General features: G+C 50.4%; 1 protein-coding gene across 8 annotated transcripts; it reads right to left on the bottom strand.

Annotated features, from left to right (window-relative positions):
* Positions 1–11155: 11155 nt before the first annotated feature.
* Positions 11156–24486, bottom strand: LOC132229931 (uncharacterized). Of its 8 annotated transcripts, none has more exons than XR_009451761.1 (5): positions 24140–24486; positions 22535–23836; positions 17740–19848; positions 13119–13471; positions 11156–12571 (listed from the first exon to the last, which is right to left on the bottom strand). XR_009451761.1 is itself a non-coding variant. In XM_059686586.1 (4 exons), exons 1-4 carry the CDS (start codon positions 24220–24222, stop codon positions 16686–16688), a joined length of 696 nt encoding a protein of 231 aa, XP_059542569.1. In that variant the 5' UTR covers positions 24223–24486; the 3' UTR covers positions 15531–16685. The 8 variants fall into 8 exon arrangements, 1 of the variants encoding a protein (XP_059542569.1); XR_009451763.1 differs by having other exon boundaries at positions 13276–13471; XR_009451758.1 differs by having other exon boundaries at positions 11156–13471.
* Positions 24487–27253: the final 2767 nt, after the last annotated feature.

Raw genomic sequence — 27253 nt, 5'->3', positions numbered from 1 at the left:
GGTAAAAAAAAAGGAACTCTTGCCTTTTGCAACAGCATGGATGGAACTGGAGAGCATTATGCTAAGTGAAATAAGCCAGTCAGAGAAAGATAAATACCACATGATCTCACTCATTTGTGGATTATAGAGAACAACATAGACTGATGAAAAGGGACAGACCCAAAGACTGAGAAACAGCGATCAGGCTATCAATCCCCAGAAGGAAAGTAGGGGAGGGCGGGGGTAAGGGGAAGAGATCAACAGAAGGACTTGTATACATGTATATAAGCCAAACCAATGGACATGGACAACAGGGGGATGGGAGCATGAGTTTGTGTGTGTGGGGGAGGTTGGGGGTTAATGGGGGGGATGAGGACACATTTGTAATACCTTAACTAATAATAAAAAAAAAAAAGAAAAGAAAATGAAAGGGCAAAATGAAGAATGGGAGAACATATTTGTCATACAGATGTTACAAAGTCCTGTATCTAGAATATAAAGAACTTAAAAATAGATACTGTGGAGACAAATCCCATTAATGTTGGGAAAACTTATCAGGAAATTTAAAAAGGGGCTTATTTTGTTGTATGTAAATGATACCTTTAATCCCTCAAATGGATGCAAATATTTCTTTTGATACGTCTGCCTTACAGGATGGAATCCCGGGGACTAGATTTATCCTCATGCCTGAAACAACCAAAACACTAAAAGATAAAAGCCAGACATGAGATACACTACAACAGTGTTCAAGGCACTGGCTATTAAACAACAAAGCAATCAATCCCTCAGAAATGGGAGGAGGCTGAGTGACGCTAGGATTGCTACAGCTTGCTTACTGCTTTGACAAGGTTTCTGGGCTGCAGCACAAGGAAGGGACCTGGAGAGCCTGGCTGATGCTGGGCTGAGGACCAGGAGCTGAGAGTCTGGGGAGACCACGGTGGCTGAAGTTTGCAGGGCAGAGCCTGGGAGGGCAGAGACTATGAGGAGCAAATCCAAAGGGCTGCAGACATTCCTCCTGGGGGACTCGGCAGAGCGAGAGCAGCACACACGTGAGGAAATTTCCTGAAGTTGGGGAAAAGCACGTGGAGAAAGCAGGCATACAGGACCAGGAGCAATGTGTGTTCCCACCAGCCAGACTGGAAAACTCAGACCTCATGCGGTGTTGGTAGAATCCTCAGCAAGGTCTTGCCTCCGTAGTGGGGGATTATTAGGGTGAGCTCTGCTCCAGACCCACCTAATAAATAATAAAAACAAGACCCGAAAGCATTGACTTTCCCCAAATAACTTCATGTAATTCTCAATGATCCCAACACAGCTCAAGAATATTTAGAAAATATTTTTTAAAATCCAGCACTCAACAAGGTAAAACTCACAATGTCTGGTATCCAACCACAGGTGACCAGACATGCAAAGAGCAGGAAAATATGACCCAAGATGAGGAGAACAATCAATCAGTGGATCAAAATGGACGCAGACCGACACAGGTGTTAGATGTAGCAGACAAGGACACACTGGAGTGGTTATTATAACTGTATTCTGTATATTAACAAGTTAGGTAGAGACCTGGAAAATATAAAAGTGGCCTAAATTAAATTTATAGAGATGAACACTACAATGTGTGAGAGGAGAAACACACTGCAGTGCATTAACAGGGGATTAGACACTGTAGAAGGAAAGCTTACAGAATTTGAAGACATAGCAATAGAAACTACCCACAATGAAACACACAGAGAAAAAAAAAATCAAAAAAGGGAAGAATAGAGTATTAGTGACCTCTGAGAAAACCACAGAGGCCTGACAGAGTGAAATTGAAAGCTCTGACATAAATGAAATCGAATGGGGGAAGGAGGGAAACAGGAAAGGTGTGTCAAGAAAATATGGCCCCAAATTTCCCCAAATTTGTGAAAACTATCTATCTACAGCTCTGAGGAGCTCAGAGAACCCCAGACACAGAGATGTGATAAAAACTACATTAATGTACATAATAACCAAGTTGGTCAAAAACCAATAAAAAGAAAGTATTATATGGAATCAGAGGAAAAAAAAACACATTGTACATGGAAGAAAAATGAAAAGGACGACAGCAGATTTCTCACTGAAGATGATGTGAGAAGAACAGCATCTTCAAAGTGTGGAAGGAAGGTGCTCTCAGCCTGGCACTCTATACCCAGAGGAATTACTTTTGAAATGTGCAGGGGATGTGAGACCCACAGGATCCAAAAGAATTGATCATCAGCGCTGCGGGAAAGTTAGAGATTAAGTCTGTCAGGAAGAAGGAAAATGATACCAGATGAAACAGGGATCAGCACAAAGGAACAAAGAACATCAGAAATAGTAACCACATGGGCAAATAGAGAAGATGTTTTCTTATTCCCATCTCTTTAAAAGATAGCTGTCTGTTTGAACAAAGGTTGCAATGGACTTTGGGGTTTATGACGTGTAAGTGAAAGGTATGAAGCAATAGCATAAAGATTGGACGGGGAGACATGGAAAAAAGGTTCTTTTACATGACGTTGTATACTATCCCTTGAAGATAATAATATGATGTGAAAAAGATGTACACCTCAGACGCTTGAGCAGCCATAGTATAACAATGACTTATAGTGAGTACGCCAACAATAAGGATAAAGTGAATCCTTTGTATGAACCTCTGGGACACACACACACACACACACACACACACACACACACACACACTGAGGTCTAAGGTCCCACTGTTGCCTGGGCTGCCATTGCAAGGGGAGGACAGCAATTGGCTGCAAGTGGGTCTAAGGGGACTTATGGGAATTGTGGAAATGTTCTCTACCTGGTTACTTGAGTGTATATGTTTGTCCAAACTCATCTGGAGGCCTAGAATGAGTCCACTTTATTGAATATGAATGATACCTTTGATGCCAAAGCAGATTAAATATATTTCTTATGTTGTCATTGTCACTCTCATCATCATCATCATCATCATCGCCATTGCCCCCAACGCCAATCGTAGTGATTATATGTCGGTGCTCATTACATGTCGGGAACTATGGGTAGTGCTTTCCCTGCATTGAGTCTTTTCATTATCATCTCAAACCAGATGAGTCAGGTCCTTTTATTATCCCAAATTTATGGATGAGAAAACTCAGGCTTACAGAATTTCAAGATGGGGATTGGGTTTCTAGCGGTCCGACTCAAGAGGCTGATAGATAACATCTATACCGCTTTGCCTCCCCTTTTCCACGCGGAGAACAGATACATTTTTACATGAAAATGGTCCGCATAGCTTAAACCGCTCACTATACAGATGCAAATTGTTATTCTGGTCATTGTTGTCATTCCCCCTGACATGCCAGTGACCAAGTCCTGGGAGGGCCCATCTGCTTTGTGCTTGACTCGAGACAGTCTCTCATCTGAAGAATGGAGATAAAGTTCAAGACACAAGGACGGTTCCTAGAACCTCCGTGAAGTCATTGCCCCGACCCAAGCGTAACACATGCCTGGTGTCTCCCTCGGCCGAGAGAAGAAAGGCAAAGCGTTATCTCTAAAATGCAAGGCCGGGCCGGTGTTTCCTTGAATCGGCCCAAAAGTACTTAGGGACTGTGTATGCAATAAGATCTCAGTTAAGTAGAAAAACCACACAGATATAAACACACAGATACACATCCACAGAAAAAACAACTGGCAAGGAGTGCACCAGGGCATAGAGCCTTCAGTTTTATGAGTTGCGATTATGTGGGCTTTGTACTCCTTTTTCTTTTATGCTTATCTGTGTCTTTCATGTAGTGGAATCAGAAGAGCGCTGACGTTGAAGGCGAGGAGAAGTGTTGTTAAAATGAAGGCATTCAGTGGATGCTGGATTCCATCCTAGATATGGGGGCTCACGTGGAATGAAGGCAGGGGCACAGGGCGTGGTGGGGTCTGAGGCAGTCCTTCGGCGTTTCTCCTGGAAATCTTGGATAGGGTGTTCGACGTGTCATCCTGTTTACGGCGGGGACACACACGGTGTTCTCCGGAAGGACGCTTCAGGGGTTGGTGACAAACACGTAGAGGATCTAAGACTTTCCTTACGAAATGGAAGCGTGGTTACCTCCAGGTGTGCACTTTTTACCCATCAAAGGCAGTGGGACGTCTGTGGCCGTCTTTCAGGGGCTGTAGCCACAGTCACTTTTATTTTCTCTGTTCATTTTCCTCTTTTACTTCTGCGATTTTGACCCATTACGAGTAATTTAGAAGGCATTTGGCATTGATATAATTCCATCTTTCTTTTTCCTCCACGGTGCTTTCTCCTTTAGGGAGCTCATTAGGGGTGCGAGGCAATGTGGAGGGGACAGGACAGAGCAGGAGGGAAGATCCGTGAATCCCTGAGCCACCTCCTCTTACCTCTCTGTGCCTTGGCTTCTTATGAATTGGTCTTTTTCTTTATTATCTTTAGAAACACACTGTTATACAAAAGACTATATATAGCATATATTTAGAAGAATGATAACCCATGAACCAAACACTTGCATCTACCTATGCGCTCCCCACATCTCCCAGAGGTAACCAGGACCCTAAACCAATTTCTTGTACCCTTACTTTAAAAAATTCTCCCCCGTGTGCTTATGCCCAAGTAGAAATGCCTTTTCATAAATGTATTGGAATTTATGCTTTTGGAAAATGCCCATTTATGTGTTTTACTCATGTTTAAATTGGAGTTTGGGTTTTTTTCTTTTGACTTGAAAAAATTCCTTATGTGTTTTGGGTACTAATTCTTTGTCTTCTATATGTGTTTCAAACATTATACCCCAGTTTGTGGCCCCCCCCCACTCCACACACACTGTTTCCTGGGGACTTTTGATGACCATGTAATTAATTGTAATAACCTAAAATTTATTAATCTTTTATTTTATTTTATATTTAATACTTTTTATCTTAATAATTTTTTACACTGAGATAAAACATTATCTTTTATTGTTTTGTTTTTCACATTTAAGTCTTTAATTATGTAGAGTTGACTATTGTTAATGGTCTGAGGTGGAGATGTAATTTCATTTTCCCCCATCTGAGTAGCCATTGGTCCCAGCAGCATTTACTACATAGTTTCTCCTCTCTCCACTGAACTACAGAGCAGCCTCTGTCATATAGTGAAGATCCATATACTATATGACGGATGGATCTATTTAGAGGCCCCTATTCTAGTCCAATGATCATTTTTGTTGATCTCTGCGCCCAAATTCCACTGTCTTACTTGCTCTTATTTTGTGAATAAGCCTTCATATTAGGGTACATTTTTAACTTATTCTTAAAGAGTGCCTTATCTAGTCTTGACCCTTCACTTTTCCATCAACATTTTAGAATGAGTTTGTCAACTCCATGAAAAACTCAGTTGCAGTTATTTTTCCAATCCTTACCTGCGGTTATGTTTCTATTGATTTTTAGAGAGAGAGAGAGAAGAAGAGAGAGAGAGAGAAACATAAGGGTGAAAGAGAAACACCAATCTGTTGCCTCTGTACATACCCGAATCGGGCTTGAACCTGCAACCTGGGTATGTGCCCTGCCTGGGAATTAAACCCACAATCTTTTGGTATATAAGGATGATGCTCCTACCAGCTGAGCCACACCGGCCAGGGCAGCCCAGCTGAAATTTTGATTGGGATTGACCTTCCTTTCGGGAAAAAGTGACATCTCCATGATGTTGAGGGTTCCTACCCATGAACATGAGACATCTCCACTTACTGGACGCTCTTCAATATATTTTAACAGAGTCCAGTAACTCCAGGCTTCCACCGGGTTTAACGCATACAGAGCTCACCTATGTCTAATGAGATGCATTTCTGGATATCTTTTGATTTTGGCTGCTATTATAAAAACTGTCTTTCTTCTTGCGAGTTGACTCCAAGTGTTTGCTGATGGTGCATAGTAATGCAATTTATATTTGCTTATAGCCAGCACCTTGCTAACTTTATTATTTGAATGATATTTTATTTGGATACTTTTGAAATTACCTGTAAGTAGTTCTCTCATTTTTAAAATAGATATAATAATAACAATTCGCCTGCTTATGAGTTCTAAAAGAGTTATACATGTAAAGTGCTTAGAAATGTGAGCTATACATATTGTTGTCATGATTACTTTACTATTATATATTTTCAATCCTCACCCAAGGATATGTTTTTATTGAGTTTAGCGAGAGAGGAAATGGGTGGGGGAGAAAAACATCTATATGAGAGAGGAACATGGAATGGTTGACTCCTATACATGCCCCAGCTGGGCTTTGAACCCACAACCTAGGTATGTGCGCTGACTGGGAATTAAACCCACAGCCTTTTGGTGTATGGGATGACGTTCAACCAACTGAGCTACCCAGCCATTATTATTATTTTAAAGTTATTGCTTCTGTACAAGTTTTACATGCACATATAAAAACTAAAGCAATACACGAAAACTGTAGGTAGGAAACCAACCCATTGCCCAGAAACAAGTAGAGTTAACATTCGGTGAACATCATGCCAGATTTCTCTCTCTGAGTAGATAGAAAAATAGGTGACTATGTTGGGAGACAAAATGAAATATAAAGGCACACTCATATTTTGCATGATTAAAAGCATTACGTTTTAATTTTATTTGAGTTTAAAAAAGGAAAAGAAATCTGCTGGGATAGCTGAACTTGATTTTTAAAATTTTATCTTTCAATTACAGTTCACATTTGATGTTATTTTATATTAGCTTCGGGTGTACGGCGTAGTGGTTAGACAATTATATAATTTTTGAAGCATTCCCCTCCGCCCCCCCCCCCCCCCGACATTTCCAGTACCCACCTGGCACCATACATAGCTATTACAATGTAATTAACTATCTTCCCTATGCTGTCTTTAGCTTCGCTTGGTCACCACAAGAGATACCACAAGACCCTACTGAGATTAAGAAGAAAGATTTTAAAAATCATTAAGCAGTTGAGTCACTGGTTGTTTTGCAACCACCTGTCTTAAGTTTCTGCTGCGGGTCTCCCTCCCTGGGAGAAGCTCGCTCACCTGCTCCAGCCCTCCTCTCTCCGTCTTCCTGTCTGTGCCGCAGGCACTGCTTCTGTGTCGCTAGGTGTGCTGGCCGGGGTGCTTCAGGAAATAAGTAGAGGTTCAGAAGGTTTACTGGGGAGTAACACCTGCCCGTCTCCGGTGCAGGTGGGGCAAACCCTCTGCAGATCCAATGAGGACTCCAGGGTAAAGGCTGCCCCTCCGAGGAGGCCCCACTGGGCAGAACTGGACAGACCCCGAGGAGCGCGTGACCTCTGCTCCGACGCAGAAAGAATGAGCAGCTGGCGAGTGTCCGCTCAGCCCTCGCAGCTGGACCCTGAAGGAGACTCGGGGGAGCATCACCCCCGGGTCCATCATGGTCCCCAGTGTCATACACAGCCCTCCGCCGTCTCATTTGGCTCCTGGGTGGAGGGGTTGGCACCACTGCCCACCAGCTCTGTGTCATGCCTCGCCTAGGCTGGTGTTCTTGATTCTGGCTCATCCTTTGTCTGCCTGGATTTCTTGTTCAATATTTCTTTCAGGAAGGGTTCCCGGGCTCCAGTATCCTGAATTCTTTTGCGTTCGAGAATGTCTGCCTCTTGCTTGCTTCTCGGAGGACCCCTGGGCGGAGCCAGATGTGTTTCCCTCCGGGTTGTTTCAGAGTTTGCTCTGTCGTCGTCTCATTGCATGACCGATTCCATGGGCTTTCTGCTTGTAGGTTATTTGCTTTGCCCTGGTTGTGTGCTTAAGTAATTAGTCCTTTAACACTGATGTTTAGTAACAACCAGAGTATAGATCATAATCTTCCTGTATTACATTTTCCTGGCATATGCGGGCTCTCTCATCCACTTTTTCCTCCATGTCAGGGAAAACGTCTTGTGTTGTCTTGGAATAATTTCTTCTGTGCCACCGATTGGGTTGTCTACTTTAGGAACAAACAGCTTCCCTTGGTTTGAATACCCTGTTTGCCCTCCCCGTTCATTATCTTTTCTTAACTCACGTTCACTTGGTTTCTTCCCTTTGCCTTTTCTGTGACTCCCGCAGATCTCAACTGCACGCCATTCCTTTGATTTTCAGCAGTATAGTCTCTCCTTGATCGTCATTTATTGGTTAGATCTGCAAGTTGGTTCCTTAGCTGGGCAATATTATTCCTCTACTTAATAATCTCACCGTTTGGTTTTTGTGTAATTGCAGTCACTTTTAAATATAAATATTGTATACAAAACTCACAGGAACTCTGGTTCTGTGTTGTCATATTTTCTTTCAGACTTAATTCTTCAACTATGTCCCACATTTTCTCCCTCCCTGTTATTTCCCTTCCTTACTACCCTCCCTCCCTCCCTCTCTCCCTCCCTCCCTCCCTCCCTCCCTCCCTCCCTCCTTCTCTCCCTCCCTCCCTTTTTTTGTTAGTACCTCTGCATTCATTGCCTTGCCATTCTTGTATTCTTATCACCATATATGACAGGGGCAGCTCAGCCTAGCCTTCCTATTTGTGTGATAGATTCTGTGTGAAAATGTCATTTCTCGGCTTCCCGGGCCCAGTGTATCTTTTCCTCTGAGCTGTAGTTTGAAGCTACATGTCCCTCCTCATCAGATTTCCTGTGGTCAATGTGAGGAGTGAGGGCATAGCAAGGGGCCCTGGGCCGGAGGCTGCGTTCCCTGCCCCACAGCCCTCTTAACCCCACGTAGGGCACGGTCTCCCTGCCACTGCACCGCATTGCTACTCCAACTCAGCCCAGGGCCCTGGTGGGGTTGCCCGACATAACGCAGGCTGCCCAGTTGAGACTGCCTTTTAGATGAACAACAAATCATTATTTACTGTAAGTACCTCCCAAATGAGACATCTGGTCACACTTTATGGCCGTCCCCTGCCCTGGACAGTGACAGGGCTTCCCCTCTCCGGGCCCCTGTGTAACGTGCAGGGACTTTACTCTGAGGTCGGACTTCTCTGTTGCCAGATTGCGGAGCATGCCTCCTGCCTCCCGGGAGGCCCACGGCACGGCCTCTGTGAGAATGGTCAGCATCCATTTCTGTCCTCAGAAGAGCTTCTGGGGTCAGGGGTGCGGGTAGGAGTCGCGGGTCTCTGTGCCCAACCGGAGCCTCCTGCCTATCTTGGGTGCCTCTCCCAGGTGATGGCACGCGGGGGTGACTGCTGGGACATTTGTTTCCTGGGTTTTCTTCACTTTCCGGCAGGTGGGGGCTGAGCAACAGTGCATGGTCACGAGATTGTCCAGAGAACTAGGTGTGACAGGGGTGTGGAGCCACCTTATAAGCACAGAACAGCACCTGCGTGGAAGGTTGCATCACTGTCATTTGAAGGAGCTGAATATGTGGGTGGAACGTGTGAGACCGCGGTCTGATATTCTAGGGCCACGTGCAAACCGTCCAGGGGAGGTTTCTGCTGCCCCACAACCAGCTCCGCTCCTGCAAACATGCCTGGCCACAGAGTCAGGTCCCGCCTGCAGCTCAGGTGGGCTGCAGAGGGGAGGGGAGGACGCAGCTCCCAGCCGTGTCGGGGACCAGCGAGCACCTGACCCCTGTCAGAGGCCACGTGGTGTGGGGTGCGCAGCTCTGCACCTGCCCTGTGTCCCTGTGAGCAGCGCCCACACACTTTCTCCGTCGGGCCCAGATGGAGGGGAAATGTCCTGCTCTGGGTCTCCGCCTTAGTCCATTTGGGCGGCTGTGACAGAACACTCCAGATGGGGGTCTTAGAAACAATGGCACTCCTCACTGTTCTGGCGGCTGGAATCTGAGATCATGGTGCTGGCGGATTCGGCGTCTGGTGGGGCCCACCTCCTGGGTCATAGTGAGTCCGTATCCTCACGGGGCAGAGGGACCAGGGTGCTCAGGGGTCTCCTTTAAAGGGCACTAATTCTATCAGGAGGCCTCTGGCCTCATGCCCTCATCACCTTCCAAAGGCCCCACCCCCTGACAGTGTCATGCATGGGCGTTAGGATCTCCACATATGAATATGGGGGGACACGGCCTTTTAGACTACAGCACTGTCACAACCATCAGTGCAACTGCACTGTTGTGTTGCAAAAGCGGCCGTAGACAGTATGTAAAGGAGTGGGTGTGGCTATGTGCCAATAAAACTTTATTAGCAACACCAGGTGGCAGGTTGGATTGGGCCCCCGGGCTGTAGATTAGAGGGTTTTGGGGAGAGTTCAGCTGACTTTGGTTTTGGAGGAGTTTGATGATGAGATTTGGGTCATCAGGCCAGGTCACCAGGGTGACACAACTCCCTGACTTACGACACCCAGCGGCCCTGCTGGCTCCGGAGCCAGGACACCTGGCCCAGATGCTCATGGACTGTGGCCTGGGCTCCTCACCTCATGACTTTGAGACTGAGGGACATAATCACCTGCACTGCAGGGTTGTCACAGGATCTGACAGGGTGGTGGGAGGTGCGGTCACTACTGCCGTCACCTCTGCGTCCCTACCCTGGCCTTCGGAGAAGTGGCCTTTTCTCTGAAACGATGTCCTCGAAGAAAACTCAAACCCAGAACTTGATAAGGCTCCAGTGGAAATAGAAGTAGCCGGGAAGATTCTCTGACATTCTTTTTAAATATTCTTTTATTTTATTATTATTTTTTAAAATATATTTTTATTGGTTTCAGAGAGGGAGAGGGAGAGAGAGATAGAAACATCAATGATGAGAGTCATTGATCAGCTGCCTCCTGCACTCCCCACACTGGGGATGGAGCCCACAACCCAGGCATGTGCCCTGACTGGGGATCGAACAGTGTCCTCCTGGTTTATAGGTTGATGCTCCATCACTGAGCCACGCTAGTCTGGCTGTTATTCTTTATTTCAGAAAATTGTGGAAGAATACACATTTGGTACTGTTCACCACCAGGCGCTCTCGGGCGCTCCCCCTGCTGGGCGGGGCGTGGTGCCTGAGGATGCCCTGCCTGGCCTCATCCACCCTGACTCCATCGTGAGCAAAGGTGGGGCCTGTCACTCAAAGCCTAAGGTGCCGGGCGCCGCCCTCCATCCTTGCTTCAGCCCGGGAGCTTGGTGGTTATTTCCACGTTAAAGGTTTTGGTTTTGATTCCAAAAGCCAAAGGGACGCGCTGGAGGCCTTGCGAGCTCAGTGGCAGGTGGGTCATGGGTCCGGCCCCCTGCCCGCTGCTGCTCACCCCAGGGCAGCTGCCCCTCCGCCTTTGCCGACTTTAATGTGCTTCGAAATGATTTACTGGACACACTGGGAGTTTTCATCAGCTGGTATATATTGTTTTCATTTCTCAGTTATTTTGCATCGAGAGAAAAATGAAAAGAATTTAATTCATGATTAAGCTCAGAGAAGAAAGATGCAATGGAGGAAGCACGGCCAAGAAACGGCATGAGACGGGAAGGTGGCCGATGGACCCCCCCTCGGGGGTGCAGAGGAAGTCTCCACCCGCCACTCTGCCCTCGGGGAGCCCATGCCTGTTCCTGGACCTTCCTGGCCGCCTCGTGGGTTCGTTGGCCAGTTGGCCACTTGGCCAGTGTTCATGGGCAACGCCCATTGTAAGCACACTCCGAGGTGCCCAAGTGCCCGGAGCAGCACCCGTTCGCTGAGCCCCCACCCCCACTGTAACGACGAGACTCACTCAGGCCCCCTTCCAATCTTTAGTTATTGCTACTTATAAAACTTTAAGGCTTATGCATTTTTTTTGCACAGTTCATATAACACCATGAATTAAATTATACTGGCAATATCATATTTTGTATTTAAAAGTGTAGTCTTCCCTTTTATTTTCTTAAAGGTTTTAAAAATTATAGTAAAAGGTCTGAACATAAAATTTACCATTTCAACTGTTTTTAAGCACCCGGTTCAGTGGCATTGGGTGCAACCATCGATCCCCATCATCCATCTCCAGAACTTTTCCATCTTCCGGAACGGGAAACTCTGTCCCCATCAGACACTGACGCCCCACAGCCCTTCTTGTTCTCAAAACTTAGCCGCTGTTTGGGGGTAAATGGGCTGGAGAAATACACCCAAATGAAGATTATGTTGCCCAAAAGCCCAGAGAGACCCGCCAGGCATGGTGCCTCTTTCTTGGTTTCTCGGGACCTCACACCAGAGCGACCGTGTGGTATTTGTCCTCCTGCCCGGGACAAGGCCATCAGTCCGTCACCCAGTGTCACACGGCAACTGAGCTGCAGTGCTGGGGGCCAGAGGCTGGCAATTCCGTCTCCGAACGTCTCTGCTTTTCCATCACCTGCGGTTACCTTGGTGCGATCAAGGTTGGGACTTAAGAGCCGGGCGGCACTTGGGGAAATGCCCGTCTTACCAAGAGACACGTGGCTGGCTGGGACGTGTCACCGGCGGCAGCTCTGTCCTGCTGCTCACCTGTGACTCAGTGCCCTCTCCGAACGGGAAGAACAGGTCCCCGTTGTCCCGAAGCCCGGGCCCTCCTTCCCCGTGACTCCAGACACAGGGGCCGCAGACAGCAACTCGGCTCTTGAGCTCAGGCCTGTTTTTGCAGGAAGGCTCCTTGTTTATTCCACTTTCACCATTTCTCCTGGCACAGGTTTCCCAGCCAAGGCCAGAGTCATTCAGGGACAGCTGACCCCGGGGCTCTCCGGAGATGGCTTAGGAGCCTGCAGGCAGCCTCATGCTCGAGCAGCAATAGTCCTGGCTGGACATGAAAGGAGAGGTCAGAGCAGCCGATTTCTCCAGGCAGCTTATCCCATCAAGTGGGAATCCAGCAGAAATCCCCGGGGCACGTCCGTCCTCTCATCCCGCCCCACCCACCGCCTCGTTCTGGTGCAGCCGCAAGACCCGGGCAGGCCCGGGGGACACGGAGGTTGCGCCCCACACGCCACGAGCTGGGCTGAACCGGTTGCACCGTTGATTCTCATTCTATGGAGGACGCCACTGGAGCCGAGAGAGGGGGTGTCTCTTGCCCGCTGAGCGCGTGGCGGGGCTCAGACTGAAATCGATCCTCCTGCCGTGGGCAGCACCCAGGGCCCGGCCGCTGTGCTCTTTGTCTGCGGAGGGCCGAGGGGTTGGGCTCTGCCTGGACATGGTGTTCCCTGCAGCAGCAGAATGCTGTTGTGCAATCCCGGGGCTGTGCGTGGTGTGTGGGACGCTGAGCACACGTGTGGGCCTCCGGGGGGGTCAGGCCAGGTTAAGCCCACGCCTTCGCGTCCCCGGGGGATCCTCTGCCAGCAGCCACCCCTCACCCTCGTGTGAACCAGGCGGGAAGCGTCCGGTGAGGCTGCCAAGCTGGGGCTGACTTATGGAGGGTGGAGCCTTCGGGGATCCCATTGATACCGAGCTCTCAAACTCCTGCTTCCAGCTCTGCAGGATCTGGGGCAGCCCTGCCGGGCCTGGGCTGACCCCCCTCCGTTCTGAGCATCTGCGGTATTTCACAGGGACTGGGGGTAGGTGATTTACGGCTGTTTCTTCCCTTGGCCGCATGGCGGATGCGCCTGGAGAGGACAGGAGACGGTGCAGAGGAGGACGGCTCGGAGGAGGCCTCCCGGCCCCTCTTGCTGGAGCTGGAGCCGGGGTAGCAGCTGGACCGATGGGCTCTCTGCAATTTTCCAAAACACTGCATTATTCGGGATGAACTTTGGAACACCCGGGCCTCGTGAAACATTAGCGGTTCAGGGGCAGAGCGATTGGCTCGCGTGTGGGCCGCACTGACATGGCCCCTGGCCTTTCCATCGCCGAGCAGTAACTCATGGGTGAGATGGGAGCTGCCCTGAGAGAGCCGGGAAACATTGGCCTTCCGCGCAGGCAAACAAAGCCGTTTCAACGGGAAGGCTCCCCTGGCCTGGAGTCTCCTGGAGGCCGAGACCCAGCAGAGCCTGGGCTGGAGAGGGGCCTCACTTCGCTCTGCACGCAGGGACTCCGACGTGTCCGGGTCTGACTGTCGCTGAGCAGCGCAGTGACCAGATGCTGACACGCCCTCGGGGGCATGCAGACGGGGCACTCCCAGCCCGGCCCAGCAGAGCTGGTACCCGGTCCTGGGAGCAGGAGAGGGACAGACCCTCCAGGGCGGTCAGCACAGCTGCCACAGAGGAGGGCTCTGGAGGGTGGAGGGTGGTGGGACAGTGATGGTGGAGGCGGGGATGGGTGTGTGGGCAGAAGGAGCTGTGTGTGAAGTGTGGAGGCGGAATGGTGTTCGGGGTAGAGTCTGGGGTGGCTCTGAAACGCAGGGCCTATGTCAGGAGTGGTAGTGGGGAGAGGCCAGGCCACCACATTGAAGCTCCAGGCCTTGTCCCCAGGGCAACCGAGGAGCCCTTGGGCCTTAAGAAGAGAAAATGCTGGCACAGCTACCGGGGAAGGGGGCACATCAGTATTGACCATCAGCTGTGCTCCGGGTCCCAGGTCAGGCTCCCTGCTGGGGGCGGGACAGCGTTGGGGAGCCACTGCTCTGGTCCCGGCCCAGCGCAGGGGCGGGACGGGGAAGGCTGGAGGCTTTGCAGTCATTTGGATGTTAGGACGCTCAGCCACTGGGAGAGGTCGGGTGCCCTGCTGGTGGGCATGGACTTTGCCCAAAGGCCGATCCCCTGTGTGGGAAGGTGTTTTCAATGCTCAACAGGTTGGAGGAGAATTTACTGATGGAGAACTAGCTGGGTTGACCTGGGATGACTTCCTGGGGAACACAGACCAGAGAGCCTCACGGAGACGGGACTTAGTGCAGAAGCAGCACGCAGACAGCACGGGCGCCACCTGAGGGCTCCGGGCCAGCAATTTATGGCACCAGAGGGGCGTTTGAGGGATCAGGGAACACTCAGAAGGGCAGATGGGTGAGAAGGAACAGTATGGGGCTCGATTGTTTGTGGTGGTCGATGGCCTCAGGGTCAGCAAGGCGTCAGGGTTCACGAGTCCCCTGCATCTCGCCGGGGCTCTGAGGGCAGCAGCAGGGTGACCGCACAGACTGTCCACCCATGAGAGGGTGGCACGGGTGTGAAGGACGGGAGCGCTGGGCGACTCAGGAGCTCCACGGCCATGCTGGTCCCATCTCCGATTTGAGAGAGAGAATGAGCCACTGAACAAAAGTCATGGCTTAGTTCTATCTTTTTCACTTCGAGTGGCACCTTCAGGCGGGCTGTGGGAACACTCAGGTCCCCGTTACCGGCTCCCCGGCCGGCGTTGAAGCCAGCGGTGGCATCCCATGCCTGGCTAGGTGTCTGCTCAGCATCATCCTTCCTGACTGGTAGACGTTCCATCTGATTCCCACACAACCGGCACTTTGCTGTCACCCAGGGCAGCCGGGCTGGCGAGCTCCATGCCGCTTCAGCGGGGAGGACCCATTTCTTCTCTAGCCTCTGATTTCATGGAGACGATGTACCTCTATGTTTCTCGGGTACCATGAGCTTTTCCAAGACGGGCTGCTTCTGTGAGAGTGAGTCCGGGTTGCTAACCTGCCCTGCCCTGCCCTGCCCAGGGACGCCCACTCTCACCATCACCATTGCCCAGGGCAGCAAATAGCAGTTGCGATGTCTTTCCCCATCAGCTCTAGAGACCCAGCTACCGAGCTCAGCCAGCTCTTCCCCAGCCCCCCTAGTGACTGCTGCCCGTAATCCACCTCTTTAGCGAGGCTGATTAATTACCGGCTCCAGACAGCTTTGTGCCAAGAAGTTCAAAGCATCTTCCCACCTTAACCCACTAATCCCATCAGCATCCCGGGGAGAGCGGAAGGCAGCCTCCCAGTCCTGTGACTCCCACCGCGGGGGCTGGGCCAGCTGGGCCCAGAGGGCTTGGCCCGAGCGTCCGTGCTGAGTCAACGCGGGCCTGGAACAGAAGCTGTTTCCTGACTCAGGCCTAGGGCTGCGTTGCCAACGCAGGCTCTGCTCCTTACAAAACAGCCATTGTCCACGTCTGCGAAGATGCACCCGTCCCCCGGAAGAGGCGGCTGCGAGCATCTACGTGCCAGCAGCACCAGGGCTGTTTGCACTGGGCCCCGAAGACCGGCGGTGGAAGGGCAGGGACAGCAAACCTCACCCCTGCTTGCCCTTCTCCCAGGGTCTGCCCAGAAAGCACCCTCCCCCCCCCCCCCCCCCCCGCCCACAGAAGCGTTTGGCCTGGGAGCGAGGCCCCGGCCACCTGTGCGGGAGCGCCCCAGCTGTGCGGTCAGGGGCTACCTACGGGGAGGGCCTCTCCCCTGGGTGCCCCGGAGGGGACCCGCGCGGAGGCAGCTGGATGAGGAAGAAACAACATGTTCTTTCTCCGCTGCTCTCAAGATTCTACATTGTTTTTAATCTTCAGCCTAATTTTAGTCCAAGAACTTGGTGAAGCTGGAGAAGAGTCTTAAACCCTTTTTTTTTTTTTTTTTTGTAAACAAGTGCACTTTTCTGGCCAGATGTTTTTTGCCTGGTTCTTACGGGCTGTGCCACAGAGCTGTCCGCTGAAACCGAATAAATCTTTGTTTTATGGCTTCTTTGGTGCTTTACAAGTAAGGGCCTCAGAAAGGAATCAGACCTTTTAATCCTCCTGGTCTTAGCCTCGAATGACCTCGCAGATGCACCATTAGCTGAACAATCTGAGAGGTATTTGTGTGGCTGACCGGAGAGCACAGAACCCAAGCCCAGGACCTGGGTCCTGGGAGGGTGACTCACGCCCGGAACCGGACAGCCAGTCATGGCACCCCGGTGTTTCCTTTTCACCAGCGGCCTGTCTGGTGCGATGAGGTGCGTCTCAGCTGTGACCGAGACGGCCTTGGCCTCTGTCTCATTGGGGGCCCCACGTGAAGCTGAGCCCCGAGTCCAAGTACGTGTGGAGTGCCCGGCCGGCGGGGCTCAGTGAACCAGGTGGACACAGTTCGGTTCCTGGTCAGGGCACATGCCCGGGTTGTGGGCTCCATCCCCAGTGGGGGGAGAGCGGGAGGCAGCCGATCCATAATTTTCATCATTGATATTTCTATCCCTCTCCCTCGATAAAAACATATTTTTAAAAAAGCCTGTGTAGAGTGGGTGCTCGGAACTACCTCTCCAGGGCCCATGTCTGGTCCCAGAAGGCATGGGCTGGGTCCAGGCTGACGTGGCAGAGGGTGAGAGTGGAGAACTGTGGTCAGGGTTCCGGGAGAGGGGGCTCATTTCCTCTATGACTTCTACAGCGACCCTGGCAGGAGGACAGCCCTGTAAAATGTGAGGACAGATCCAGCCCCAGCCAACTGGGGCGCACTCCAAGTGCTGGGGAGAGCAGGGGCGCACGCGGGCCTGCTTGTTGGATAGGTTTGCATCTGCGAGAGGGGGGTGCTATTGCTCAATCTCTAAAGCCGGGTTTTAGGCCCTGGGGGCCCATCAGACCCCTGGCCAGGCCTCGGGAGGGCTTCCGGAGGGGGCAGCCCCCCAGGACGCCTCTGTCTCTGCCACTGCCCGTAGGGGCGCCGAGCAGCCCTAGCCCTACCTACCCCCTGGCGGTACGGCCCGCCCCTGCTCTGGGCGTCTCCTTAGAACTTTCAGCACAACCCACGCGCCTCTTGTTCCCGGCCTCCCTTTCTGTGTGCCTGCGGCCACTGCCTTACCCGTCATCCAGCCCCTCTCATCCTTCACTGTCCACCCTTCTCCTCCTCCCACATCTAAGTGGTTGTCACATGGTGTCAGTTCTCCCTCTGTGACCTCTCGTCACCATCCTGTCCCAGTCTCCATCGCCTCGACTGTCAGCAGCCTCCTAGTGGCCCTGCTGCCTCTGCCTCTGAACTTCCCGTCTGCATGTGCGGCTGAAGACAGCGCCTGAGCTCGGCCCTGACCGGGGCCCTCCGCACTGCTCAAGGCTCCCTGGTCCCAGGGGTGCCAAGTGCAGTCACTTCCACTTGCTGTCCCAGGCTCTGCACCGCGCCCCTTAACCCACCTTTCTGGACAAAAGCCGGGTTTCACATGCCCTGGATTCGGGCCACGCTGGACGGAGGTTTGTGTCCCTCTCACTGGCTTCACTCGCTGTTTCTTCCGCTTGGAAGGAACCCCCTTCCTGGCGACGTGAAGGGTCCAGAGGCCTCAGCAGCCGACAGGAGGAGGTTCTAGGCACGGGATCAGGAAAGCCGGCGAGAAGCCTCTTTCGTCCTGAAACAAAGAGAAATGGGGGTTGTAAGAAAAACCACGGAAGGTATTTCGATGTGTCCCCGCGAATGCAGCCGCCTCGGCGTCGGGGACACGTCCCCAGCTGCGCCAGGTGAGCTGTGATGTTTCCAGCTGTGACTTAGCAGGCGGAGTGCGAAGCGGGCGCTCTGGCCTCAGGCTGAGCCTCAGCTTGCCACGCCCGCCTGGAGGTGAGCACTTGGTGGACTGAGTGGGGGTTGGGGAAACAGACCACAGCAGAGTGGGCATCCGGGGCCTTCAACACCGTGGGTTTGGGGAGCACGGTGGCAGGGGAATAGCCACGGCTTCTCAGCATCTCTTCCCGCCGGGACGGGGCTCTGTTTCCTGGACCCATGAAATCCGGGGGGACTTGTGACCGCTCTGACCAGTAGCATGTGGTGGCAGTGAGGCCTCCAGAGATGTGTGGCTTCTCCCTCCAACTGCTCTGTGCAGGCAGGTTAGCCCCCTGGGGGATGAGAAACCACACGGAGCAGAGACCAGCCCTCCCAGCCGGGGCTCCCCAACCAGCCAGGCCCCCAACAGCCAAGCCCGAGAGGAGACCCTATCAGATCCTTTCGCCACTGGTTGGCCTGCTCGCTGATCACAGACACATGAGAGCAGTGGTTCTCAACCTTCCTGATGTCGCGACCCTTTAATACGCCGGGTACTTGTATGTGGGCGTATCTGCACGTGGGCAGACCCGCCTGGAGACGGATAGAGGAGCGGCGTCTCAGTTCCTAAGACCATCGAAAATATGTGTTTTCCGATGGTCTTAGGCGACCCCTGTGAAAGGGTCGTTCGACCCCGAAAGGAGTCGCGACCCACAGGTTGAGAACCACTGCATTAGAGAGACGAGCAGAGAACAGCCAGCCACAGAGCGGAACAGCCCCGCTGACCCGTACGAATGTGAGCGTGATCAAATGGACGCTGTGTCAAGCCACCGAAGGCTGACCTGTGTTAGGCAGCAAAGTTAAGGCTCCAGAGACCACGGATCATTCAAAGCCAAGTGCGTGCTCAGATCTGCATTACAGATGGTCGGATGGCTCCTGTAGCGTTTCTGGGATTCTGCTCATTGGTCTTCAGTTAAGATCTAGATAGAACCAGCTGCTTAATCGCGAAGCTTATTCTGGTTTCCATTGGGCAATTCCGAGGATGGACACTTGTACAGTCTTTTCAGTGGTCAAGTACAAATAACATCGAGTTTACCATTTTAGCTGTTTTGAAATGTACATTCAGTGGCATTAAGTGTGTTCATGATGTCGTACAACCCTCACTTAGTTCCGGAGCTTTTCCATCATCCCCAAGGGAAACTCCGTGCTCACGAAGCACTGGCTGTGTTATTCACTGCTCCCTTCCCCCAGCCCTAGGCAACTGCGAATCTGCTTCCCATCCCTATTGGTTTGCCTGGATATTTCATCTAAAACAGTGGTTCTCAACCTTCTGGCCCTTTAAATACAGTTCCTCATGTTGTGACTCAACCATAAAATTATTTTCGTTGCTACTTCATAACTGTCATGTTGCTACTGTTATGAATCGTCATGTAAATATCTGATATGCAGGATGGTCTTAGGCGACCCCTGTGAAAGGGTCGTTCGACCGCCAAAGGGGTCACAACCCACAGATTGGGAACCGCTGATCTAAAAGGAGTCATACAACCCGTGGTCATGTGTGACTGGCTTCTTCTACGTAACAGTGTTTTCGGGGTTCATCCATTCGCAGCACGGACCGGCACTTTGTTCCCGTCTGGGCTGCTCAGCTCTGGCCCCTCACGGGATTGCGTGTGTGGGAACAGATGGGCGGGGAACCATCCACGTGTTTACCTCGGTCACTCCTCGCCATCACCTGGCGAGTTGGAGCTGTCCTCTGCGTGTAACAGGTGAGGGACCTAAGGAACAAAGAGGTTAACTATTGGATCCAAGTCACAGCTGGCCGGAGGCAGCTCACAGATTCTAACAGAGCTTCATTCTGGCACCCGGCTGTCCTGGGGCGAGGAGTCAGGTCACAGAGGCCCTTGGTGGCAGGAGGACCACGTTCTCGGCTGCACACGCCCAGGAAACTCTCCCTGAGCTCCCAGCAGTCCGCGGCGTGTGCACAGGAGCACGGTTGTGTTATTTATTTCAAGATGTTTGGTATTTTTTGCACTAAAAAAAAAAATAAAATTCCGATTTACAATGACTTGGACCAATCAAACGTAAAGAAAACAAGAGCTTCTGATTTAAAAGAAAATATGGAGAAAATGGAATTGGAAAAGGAAAGACACGTAGAAATGTAAGGGAAAAGCCGACTGGGATAAATCGGAGGGGTGAAGGAGGGAATGAGCATTCAGATCTGTGTGGACATCCCTCGAGGAAATAATAGTGATTTTAATAAACAGACAGGGCCATTTGGCATTGATGTATTCCAGACTCCCCAGCACCAAATCAGCCTTGGCAGGGTTGAGGGTTGAAATGGACACGTCGGCTGGCCCGCATCAGGGAAGGGAAGATGACAACCCTGGGCGCTGTCCTTATCGTGGGCAGGGCTCAGAAAGAAGGAGATGGAGCCGGGGGGTGCTTTCAGGTTCCTGGGCTCCAGGCACCTTGCTCGAAGCATTTACATGAAGGGACCATCCCATGAAGCCTTCCCACCGTTCGCAAGGCCGGTGTTTCCAACTGCAGCACGTGGATGAGGCTCAGCGGTAAGAGGCCCTCCATGGCAGCGGTCGCTAACCGGTGGTCCGTGAACCACTGGTGGTCCGTGAGGTCCAAAAGGTTGGCGACCGTTGCTGCATGGTGTCCCAGAGTCTGGTGTGGCACCCTGTGGAGCTGGTGATGCTCCAATATTGTGCTGTTTCTGCCTCTTTTTTTTTTAATATATATATATATATTTTATTGATTTTTTACAGAGAGGAAAGGAGAGAGATAGTCAGAAACATCGATGAGAGAGAAACATCGACCAGCTGCCTCCTGCACACCCCCTACTGGGGATGTGCCCGCAACCCAGGTACATGCCCTTGACCGGAATCGAACCTGGGACCCTTCAGTCCGCAAGCCGACGCTCTATCCACTGAGCCAAACCGGTTTCGGCTGTTTCTGCCTCTTTGCAGCGTCTTCCTCAGGTGAAACAAGAAAGCCCTTCACCGGCCCCGCCTCGCCTGGGCTCGAGGCTGCACATGGATGGGTCCTCATCGCTCATGAGAAGTCAAAACACAGCTCAAAGATCACGCCCGCTCATGGTGCCCCCAACATGAGCTTGACTTGCTGTTCAATGAACATCAGCGTGTTGTTGTCACTGTCTTATCTCAGTAGCCTTGAAGTGATGTCTCCTCTGATTGCTGTGGATTTATTTCTACACCCCCTCTCCGGACGCCGGAGCAGATGAGGAGAGCGAGCCCTGAGGGCAAGGGTACAGCAGGAGTCAGAGGAAGGGGCTGCCCGGTTCTCACAGCCACAGGGCTGAGTTCTCAGCACCCAGAGCAGAGAGGAAGCTGCTCATTCACAGGATGGTCGAGGCATTTCCCCTGTCCTCTCTCCCTGGCACTCAGGTGTCTCCTCTCAGCCACTGGCCGGGAAGGCTGGAGTGTGTCCAGGCCGACCAGGTCACAGTTCCACTGTCCTATCAGCAATCCTGGTAGCCACTTAGCTGAAGGGCACCTATGTAAATATAGAGGTGTGTGTGTGGGGGGGGGGGTCCCTAAACTCCTGCTCCGTATCACATCACAGGAAATAGCCAGAGTTCTGTGCAAAGACAGAGGAGTTAGCAAAGCACCAAGGAATGGGAGGGTCTTAGGGTTCGAAGTGGGGGAAAAGGCCGTTTATGTGGGGATGGAGAGAGGTACAGAAGGAAGGCTTAGGGAGAGCCCCCCGGAGGGCACACACCTTTCTTTAGCTACCAGTGAGCTGCTTGGATGTGGACTCACTGGGTTTCTTTGAAAATAGATGATGTACATGCACATTTTAATCTCTCTTTCCCTTTTAAATAAAAAAAATATTGTGTGGAGCATATAGAATTTATGACCAAACATATTGCCATAAATTAAAAAGGAAAACATAGAACAATTATCTATAAAACAAGAGCTTGAAGCAGAGATAGACCCGGAGAAGATATGGCAGGAGAGCAGGCAATGAGACATGCATTTGCAGAATGCAGGAAAATGAGGAGAGAAAAATACAACTACTTGCAGCTGTAAAGGGCATATTGGACACAGAAACAACACAAAATGCAGACACTCCTGAAAACATAGCCAGGTATGTGGAGGGCAGGATTGAGAAGAAAGTGAACAAAATTAAATGGAACTATACAAAGCATTTAAAAGGATTTGAGTATGGGGAAATGGTAAAAAGGATCCCAAATGTTTGCACTCAATGAGTCTTACGGATAAAAGAACTAAGATCATGAAAGAAAAAAAACTATTAAAAATTAAAGTTATAATTTAAGAAACACTTCTAGAAATGAAAGACTTGAATTTACAGATTGAAAAGAACATTGTGTCCTAAGGATAATGCATATAGCGGTCAACCTTATGGCATTCCTGATTAAAGTTGCTAAATTTCAAAGATAAAAAGGGAGTCAAGTAAAAGTGATCCAGTCACCTATAGGTGGAAGAACATCAGTCTGTCTTTAGTCTTCTCCACAGCCAGAGGACAGAAGAGCCATGCCTGTGACATAGCCAAGAAAGCCATTTTATACCTAGCCAAACTGTCAATCTGAAGGCAGCAGGAATAGGTGAACATACAAGAACTCAGGAAGTAAGGTTCATTTCAGCCTGTCTTGAAGAAGCTCCTCGAGGTGCAATTTCAGCTATCCAAGGGATGAAAAAAAGAATTGGCTCTGAGCATTGAATCCATTTCACTCTTGAGTTAGGTCATTAAAAGGTGATGAAACTGTTCCAGCAGAGAGAGAAAGTGAACAGTGTGGGAGAGAGGAGAGACTGTCTAAACAATGCCCTTCGGAGGTGTGGAGAGATGGTTCTGGAACACAGGTGGAATTCCTTCTGGTTGGGGCATGAAAAGTTCATCACTACAAATAGGAATGAAGGTTGCATGTGGATGCAGATATTGGCATAGAAGTTTGGGGGGATCTCCTCTGGCTGCTTGATGAGGTATCACCTGAGTGAGGATGACAGCAAGGTGTTGGGGACTTGAGGAGAAAGGACAAGACCGGAAACAGTCATTTTGGGTAGTGACCTCTCATTTATTGTTTGACTCATCCATTGAGTTAATTATTTCCAAAATCATATCTTTCCTTTCTACACATTCCTTTTGTTTCATTTGAAGATCTGCACAGTCATTCTTCAGGCATGTTCTCTTTAAACATGTTCTACACACCAACCATATCCTGTTTCTGCTCATTCTAGTGTCTGGGCTCCTCAGGATCTAAATCTTTTTGTCCTTTCTCCCACACATGGGGCCACCTGCTCTCTGCTTGATGGTCTTTATAAACCCATATCTGCTTCTTTGTGGTTGTGGGGATTCTGATGGCTCACATGGGGTGGTTCTTCTTCCAGGCCTCTGCTTTATAAGCAGCCAGGTCCCCATCCTCAGGGTCCTGGATTCTGCGGGGCCCCAGGGTGCTCCACTCCCACTGCGGGGCTCGTGTCCTGAGGCAGCGCTGCTGGTGGCGCTTGTCTTTACGGGGACCTCACACCCCCTCTTGCCTAGAGCTCCAGGCCCTTCTGGTCCCTTCTCTTGCTCATCCCTTCTCATTGCTCTGTGTGTAGCAGTGCAGGAGTGTTGGTCTTTGGAGATTTCATTCCCCTCCTGGGAGTTCAGCAATGCATCAGAAAGTGTGTTTCCCCCTCTTTTCTTTTTGTCGATCCAGGATCTGGCTGTTCTCCAGTCTCATGGGAGTAAAAGGAAACTTAATTTGTAATTTACAGCCTTTGAAACCTGTACCTACCAAGATAAATACATAGAATAAGCTATTCAAAAAGGCGAATTATGGCAGTGGGACCCCATAAGTCAATGAACAGGGCACTGAGTCCTACATTTGGGCCCCTGCTTTCAGAGGCCGAGTGGGGAGGGGATTTTTCCTCACCTCCCCCCCTAAACCCTCACCCCATTTACATAGGGCCCTGTTCCCATGGTCTGGGCCTTCATGCACACCCATGCCTTCTAGAACGTAGCCCCTCACTCCTCTGGAAGCTTTTTCTGAGCCCCTCTGTCTGTGCCCTCCCTGCCCCCATGACCGGCTCTCACCTCTCTGCTCCTCCATCTCCTCCACCACCTGTGAACTCCTGAAGGCCGGTGGGGCTTCTTCTCCTCCGCTTTCTCTTCCTCATAGCACAGGACCCAGCAAAGGGCACATGCCATCTGTCTGTTGGGATGAATGAATTGGGGGGTCTCCGGAGGGCGTCTGGCCCCTCTCAGTTTCATCTCAGATGCCTTTCAGCATTTGTGAGACAACAGCCTACAAGAGCAGAACAGGGATCCAGAGAGGCGTGGGTGCTGGAATTGCCTGGCCCTGGCCCGGGAAGCCTGAGTTCCTGGCATGGGGCAGGGCGTTGGCAGGTGCAGGAAGCCAGATTCCCATGAGGGTTCCTCTGGCGGTGCTGGTCGGGAGACTGATGGGAATGTGGGGGAGAGAAAGGAATGCTCGCTGAGGAATGAGCTGTGGTTACGGGGGGCAGGGTCAGACAGGGCTACACTCAGCCCTCTGGAACCCTCTGAGGGACCCCATCCAAGAGGGTAGATGTTGAGTGAGTCAGCTCAGTTCTGGTCAGAAGCTGGAGGCCATGGACGTGAACTTTCATCTTTTTGGCATCTGGCAGAGCAAACAAGGGATTGCTGCAGTTGCGTCCGCTGCTCCTCGGGCCGTCCTCATCACGGAGGCTGGCACCGCTTGCCCCCTTTCCTGCAGCCCCTCCTGCGGGTCCGGGATGTTCAGAGATGACCAGGGCCACCTAGGGGCCTCTTCCTGGAGCCAAGGGCACTCCTGAGCTAGAGGAGGGAGATGCCTCGGGGCTCACTTGGGGACACCAGTGGGTCACTGCTCTGTCCCCATTAGTGGGCATCTGAGGAGATCCAGGTCAGGTCAGACTTCCTGGCTCTGGGACCTTTAACTTCAGCTAGTTCCCCGTCTTCAGAAGGAAGACTCATTCCTTCTCTTCTTTGAGACTTAGTGCTATCACTGCATGTCATTTGTTCACCATGCACACAGCTGGGGCTGGGCATTTTGCTGTGAACCGAGGCTGTCAGACCAAGTGTCCCTGGGGTGACCCACCGGTGATGGCTGAGACCAGGCTGACTATGAATGCCTATCGGAGGACAGGAGGAAATGAAACGATCATTATTTAGATAATACACAAATATCAAACAACTAGAAATAAATCTAACCTCTACATGCAAGTCTTAAAACATTGCTGAGACAAATTAAAGAAGACCTAAGTAACAGAGGGACATACCATGTCAATGGATTGCAAAATTAAAAATAGAGAAGGTATAAATTCTCTTGAAATATATCTATATATTCAATGCAATACCAATTGAACCCTAATAGATATCCCCCCACCCCCACCCCAGGATATTGGCAAGCTGTTTCTAAAATGTGTATGGAAATACAAAGGGTTAAGATTAACCAAGACTATCTGGAAGATCAAAGTTAAAGGCTTTACATTGCCAGATATGAAGACTTTGCAAAAGAGAAGAAATGTATAATAATATATCAGACAAAAATACTCATCAATAATATGTAAAGAACCCTTGGAAATCAAAAGGAAAAAAGACGGACAACCCATTAAATATGACAAAGTGACCTATTGGGCACTTAACAAATGAGAATGTACTGATGGCCATTAACTCAGGCCCCGCCTTGCGTCCAACGAAGATGCCCAGGAAGAACTAGCTTTTGAGCAGAGTTTCTTCAGACCAGCAGCTGTCAGCTGGGCAGAGAGAGGTGGCTGGGTCAGGGAGAGAAGCTTGTACTAATCGGAGTTCTGTGGAGCAGGCAAGACTGGTTACCCGAGGATATTTTGTATTGGTTATTATGGAGAGTGAAAGAGAGAGGGAAAGACAGAGAGAAATATCGATGCGAGAGAAACACATTGATGGGTTGCCCCCTGCATGCGCCCCAACCAGGGCCCAGGCCAGGGAGGAGCCTGCAACTGAGGTATGTGCCCTTGACCAGAATCGAACTTGGGTCCCTTCAGTCTGCAGGCTGATCCTCTATCTACTGAGCCAAACTGGCTAGGGTAAGACTGGGTCTTCTAAGACCCACACATGTGCCAAACAGACAAGCCCTCGGATCAGCCTCTGAAACCCTGGTTTCCTGCTCAGAGACTAAAGATTTCTTAATCTTTAAAATGGGCATAGCATCATCTAGTTAACAGAGCTGTAGAGGTTATTTTTAAGTTGTGTTTTGCAGTTTTATTGGAAAATAATTGAGTTACAATAAACTGTACATACGTAAAGTGTACAATTGGATGAGTTTTAACATATGGCCATAAAACCATCACCACACTCAAGTGATGAACATATAAATGTCACCTCCTAAGGCTTCCTTGAGTCCCTTTGTGATCCATCCCTCCACCTTCTCCATCCTCAGATATCCACTAGTCTGTTCCCTGTTATGATGGACTAGAGGCCCGATGCATGAAATTTGTGCAAGGGGGTTGGCCCTCGCAGCCCTGGCTTTGCCCAGAAGGTCATCCAGAAGGATGTCTGGAAGGCCGTTCGGCTGTCCGATCTAATTAGCATATTATGCTTTTATTATTATAGCTTAGTTTGCATTCTTCAGATTTTTATGTAAATGGATTCATACAGTGTGTATTTTTCATCTGACTCCTTTCACACAGAATAATTACTTTGAACTTGACCCACGTCACTGTGTGTATTGATAGCTCATACCTTTTCAGGACTGAGTAGTATTCCATTGTATGGATATAGCACCATTGTTTATCCAGTCACCTGTTGATGGATATTTGGGTTGTTTCCAGATTTTTAATGTTACAAATAAAGGAGGCTGTGAACATATGTGTCCAATGTTTCAAGGGACGTATGTTTCCATTCTGCTGGGTAAATGCCTAGGAGTGGAATGGCTGTATCGTGTGGTAGGTATGTGTTTAACTTTTTAAGAAACTGTCAAACTACTGTCCAAAGTGGCTTATTTATATTACATCCCCACCAGCAGAGTGTGAGAGTTTCAGAAGCTCCACATCCTTCCCCACACTTGGTATAGTCAGTCTGTTTCGTTTAGCCATTCTACAGAGTGCGCAGGGGGATTGCACTGTGGTTTTATTTTGCATTTCTGTAATAACCAGTAACGTGGAGCATTGCTTCATGTGCTTGCTAGTATTTGCCATCTGTAGATCTACT

The sequence above is a fragment of the Myotis daubentonii genome, chromosome 1 (assembly GCF_963259705.1).
Source record: "Myotis daubentonii chromosome 1, mMyoDau2.1, whole genome shotgun sequence".
NCBI lineage: Eukaryota > Metazoa > Chordata > Mammalia > Chiroptera > Vespertilionidae > Myotis > Myotis daubentonii.
The sequence above is the reverse complement of the archived record's forward strand: the minus strand, read 5'-3'. Positions and strand labels throughout refer to the sequence as shown.

Bases quoted from the DNA above. Each gene is read 5' to 3' on its own strand.
- LOC132229931 (XM_059686586.1), bottom strand. From the start codon at position 24,222: ATGAGGAAGAGAAAGCGGAGGAGAAGAAGCCCCACCGGCCTTCAGGAG. The intron at 17,949-19,783 runs GTAAACACGTGG...TCTTTGTTTCAG, and splicing joins GATGGCGAGGAGTGACCGAG to GACGAAAGAGGCTTCTCGCC. The intron at 17,025-17,739 runs GTGGGTTAAGGG...CACATTTTACAG, and splicing joins CCCGGCTTTTGTCCAGAAAG to GGCTGTCCTCCTGCCAGGGT.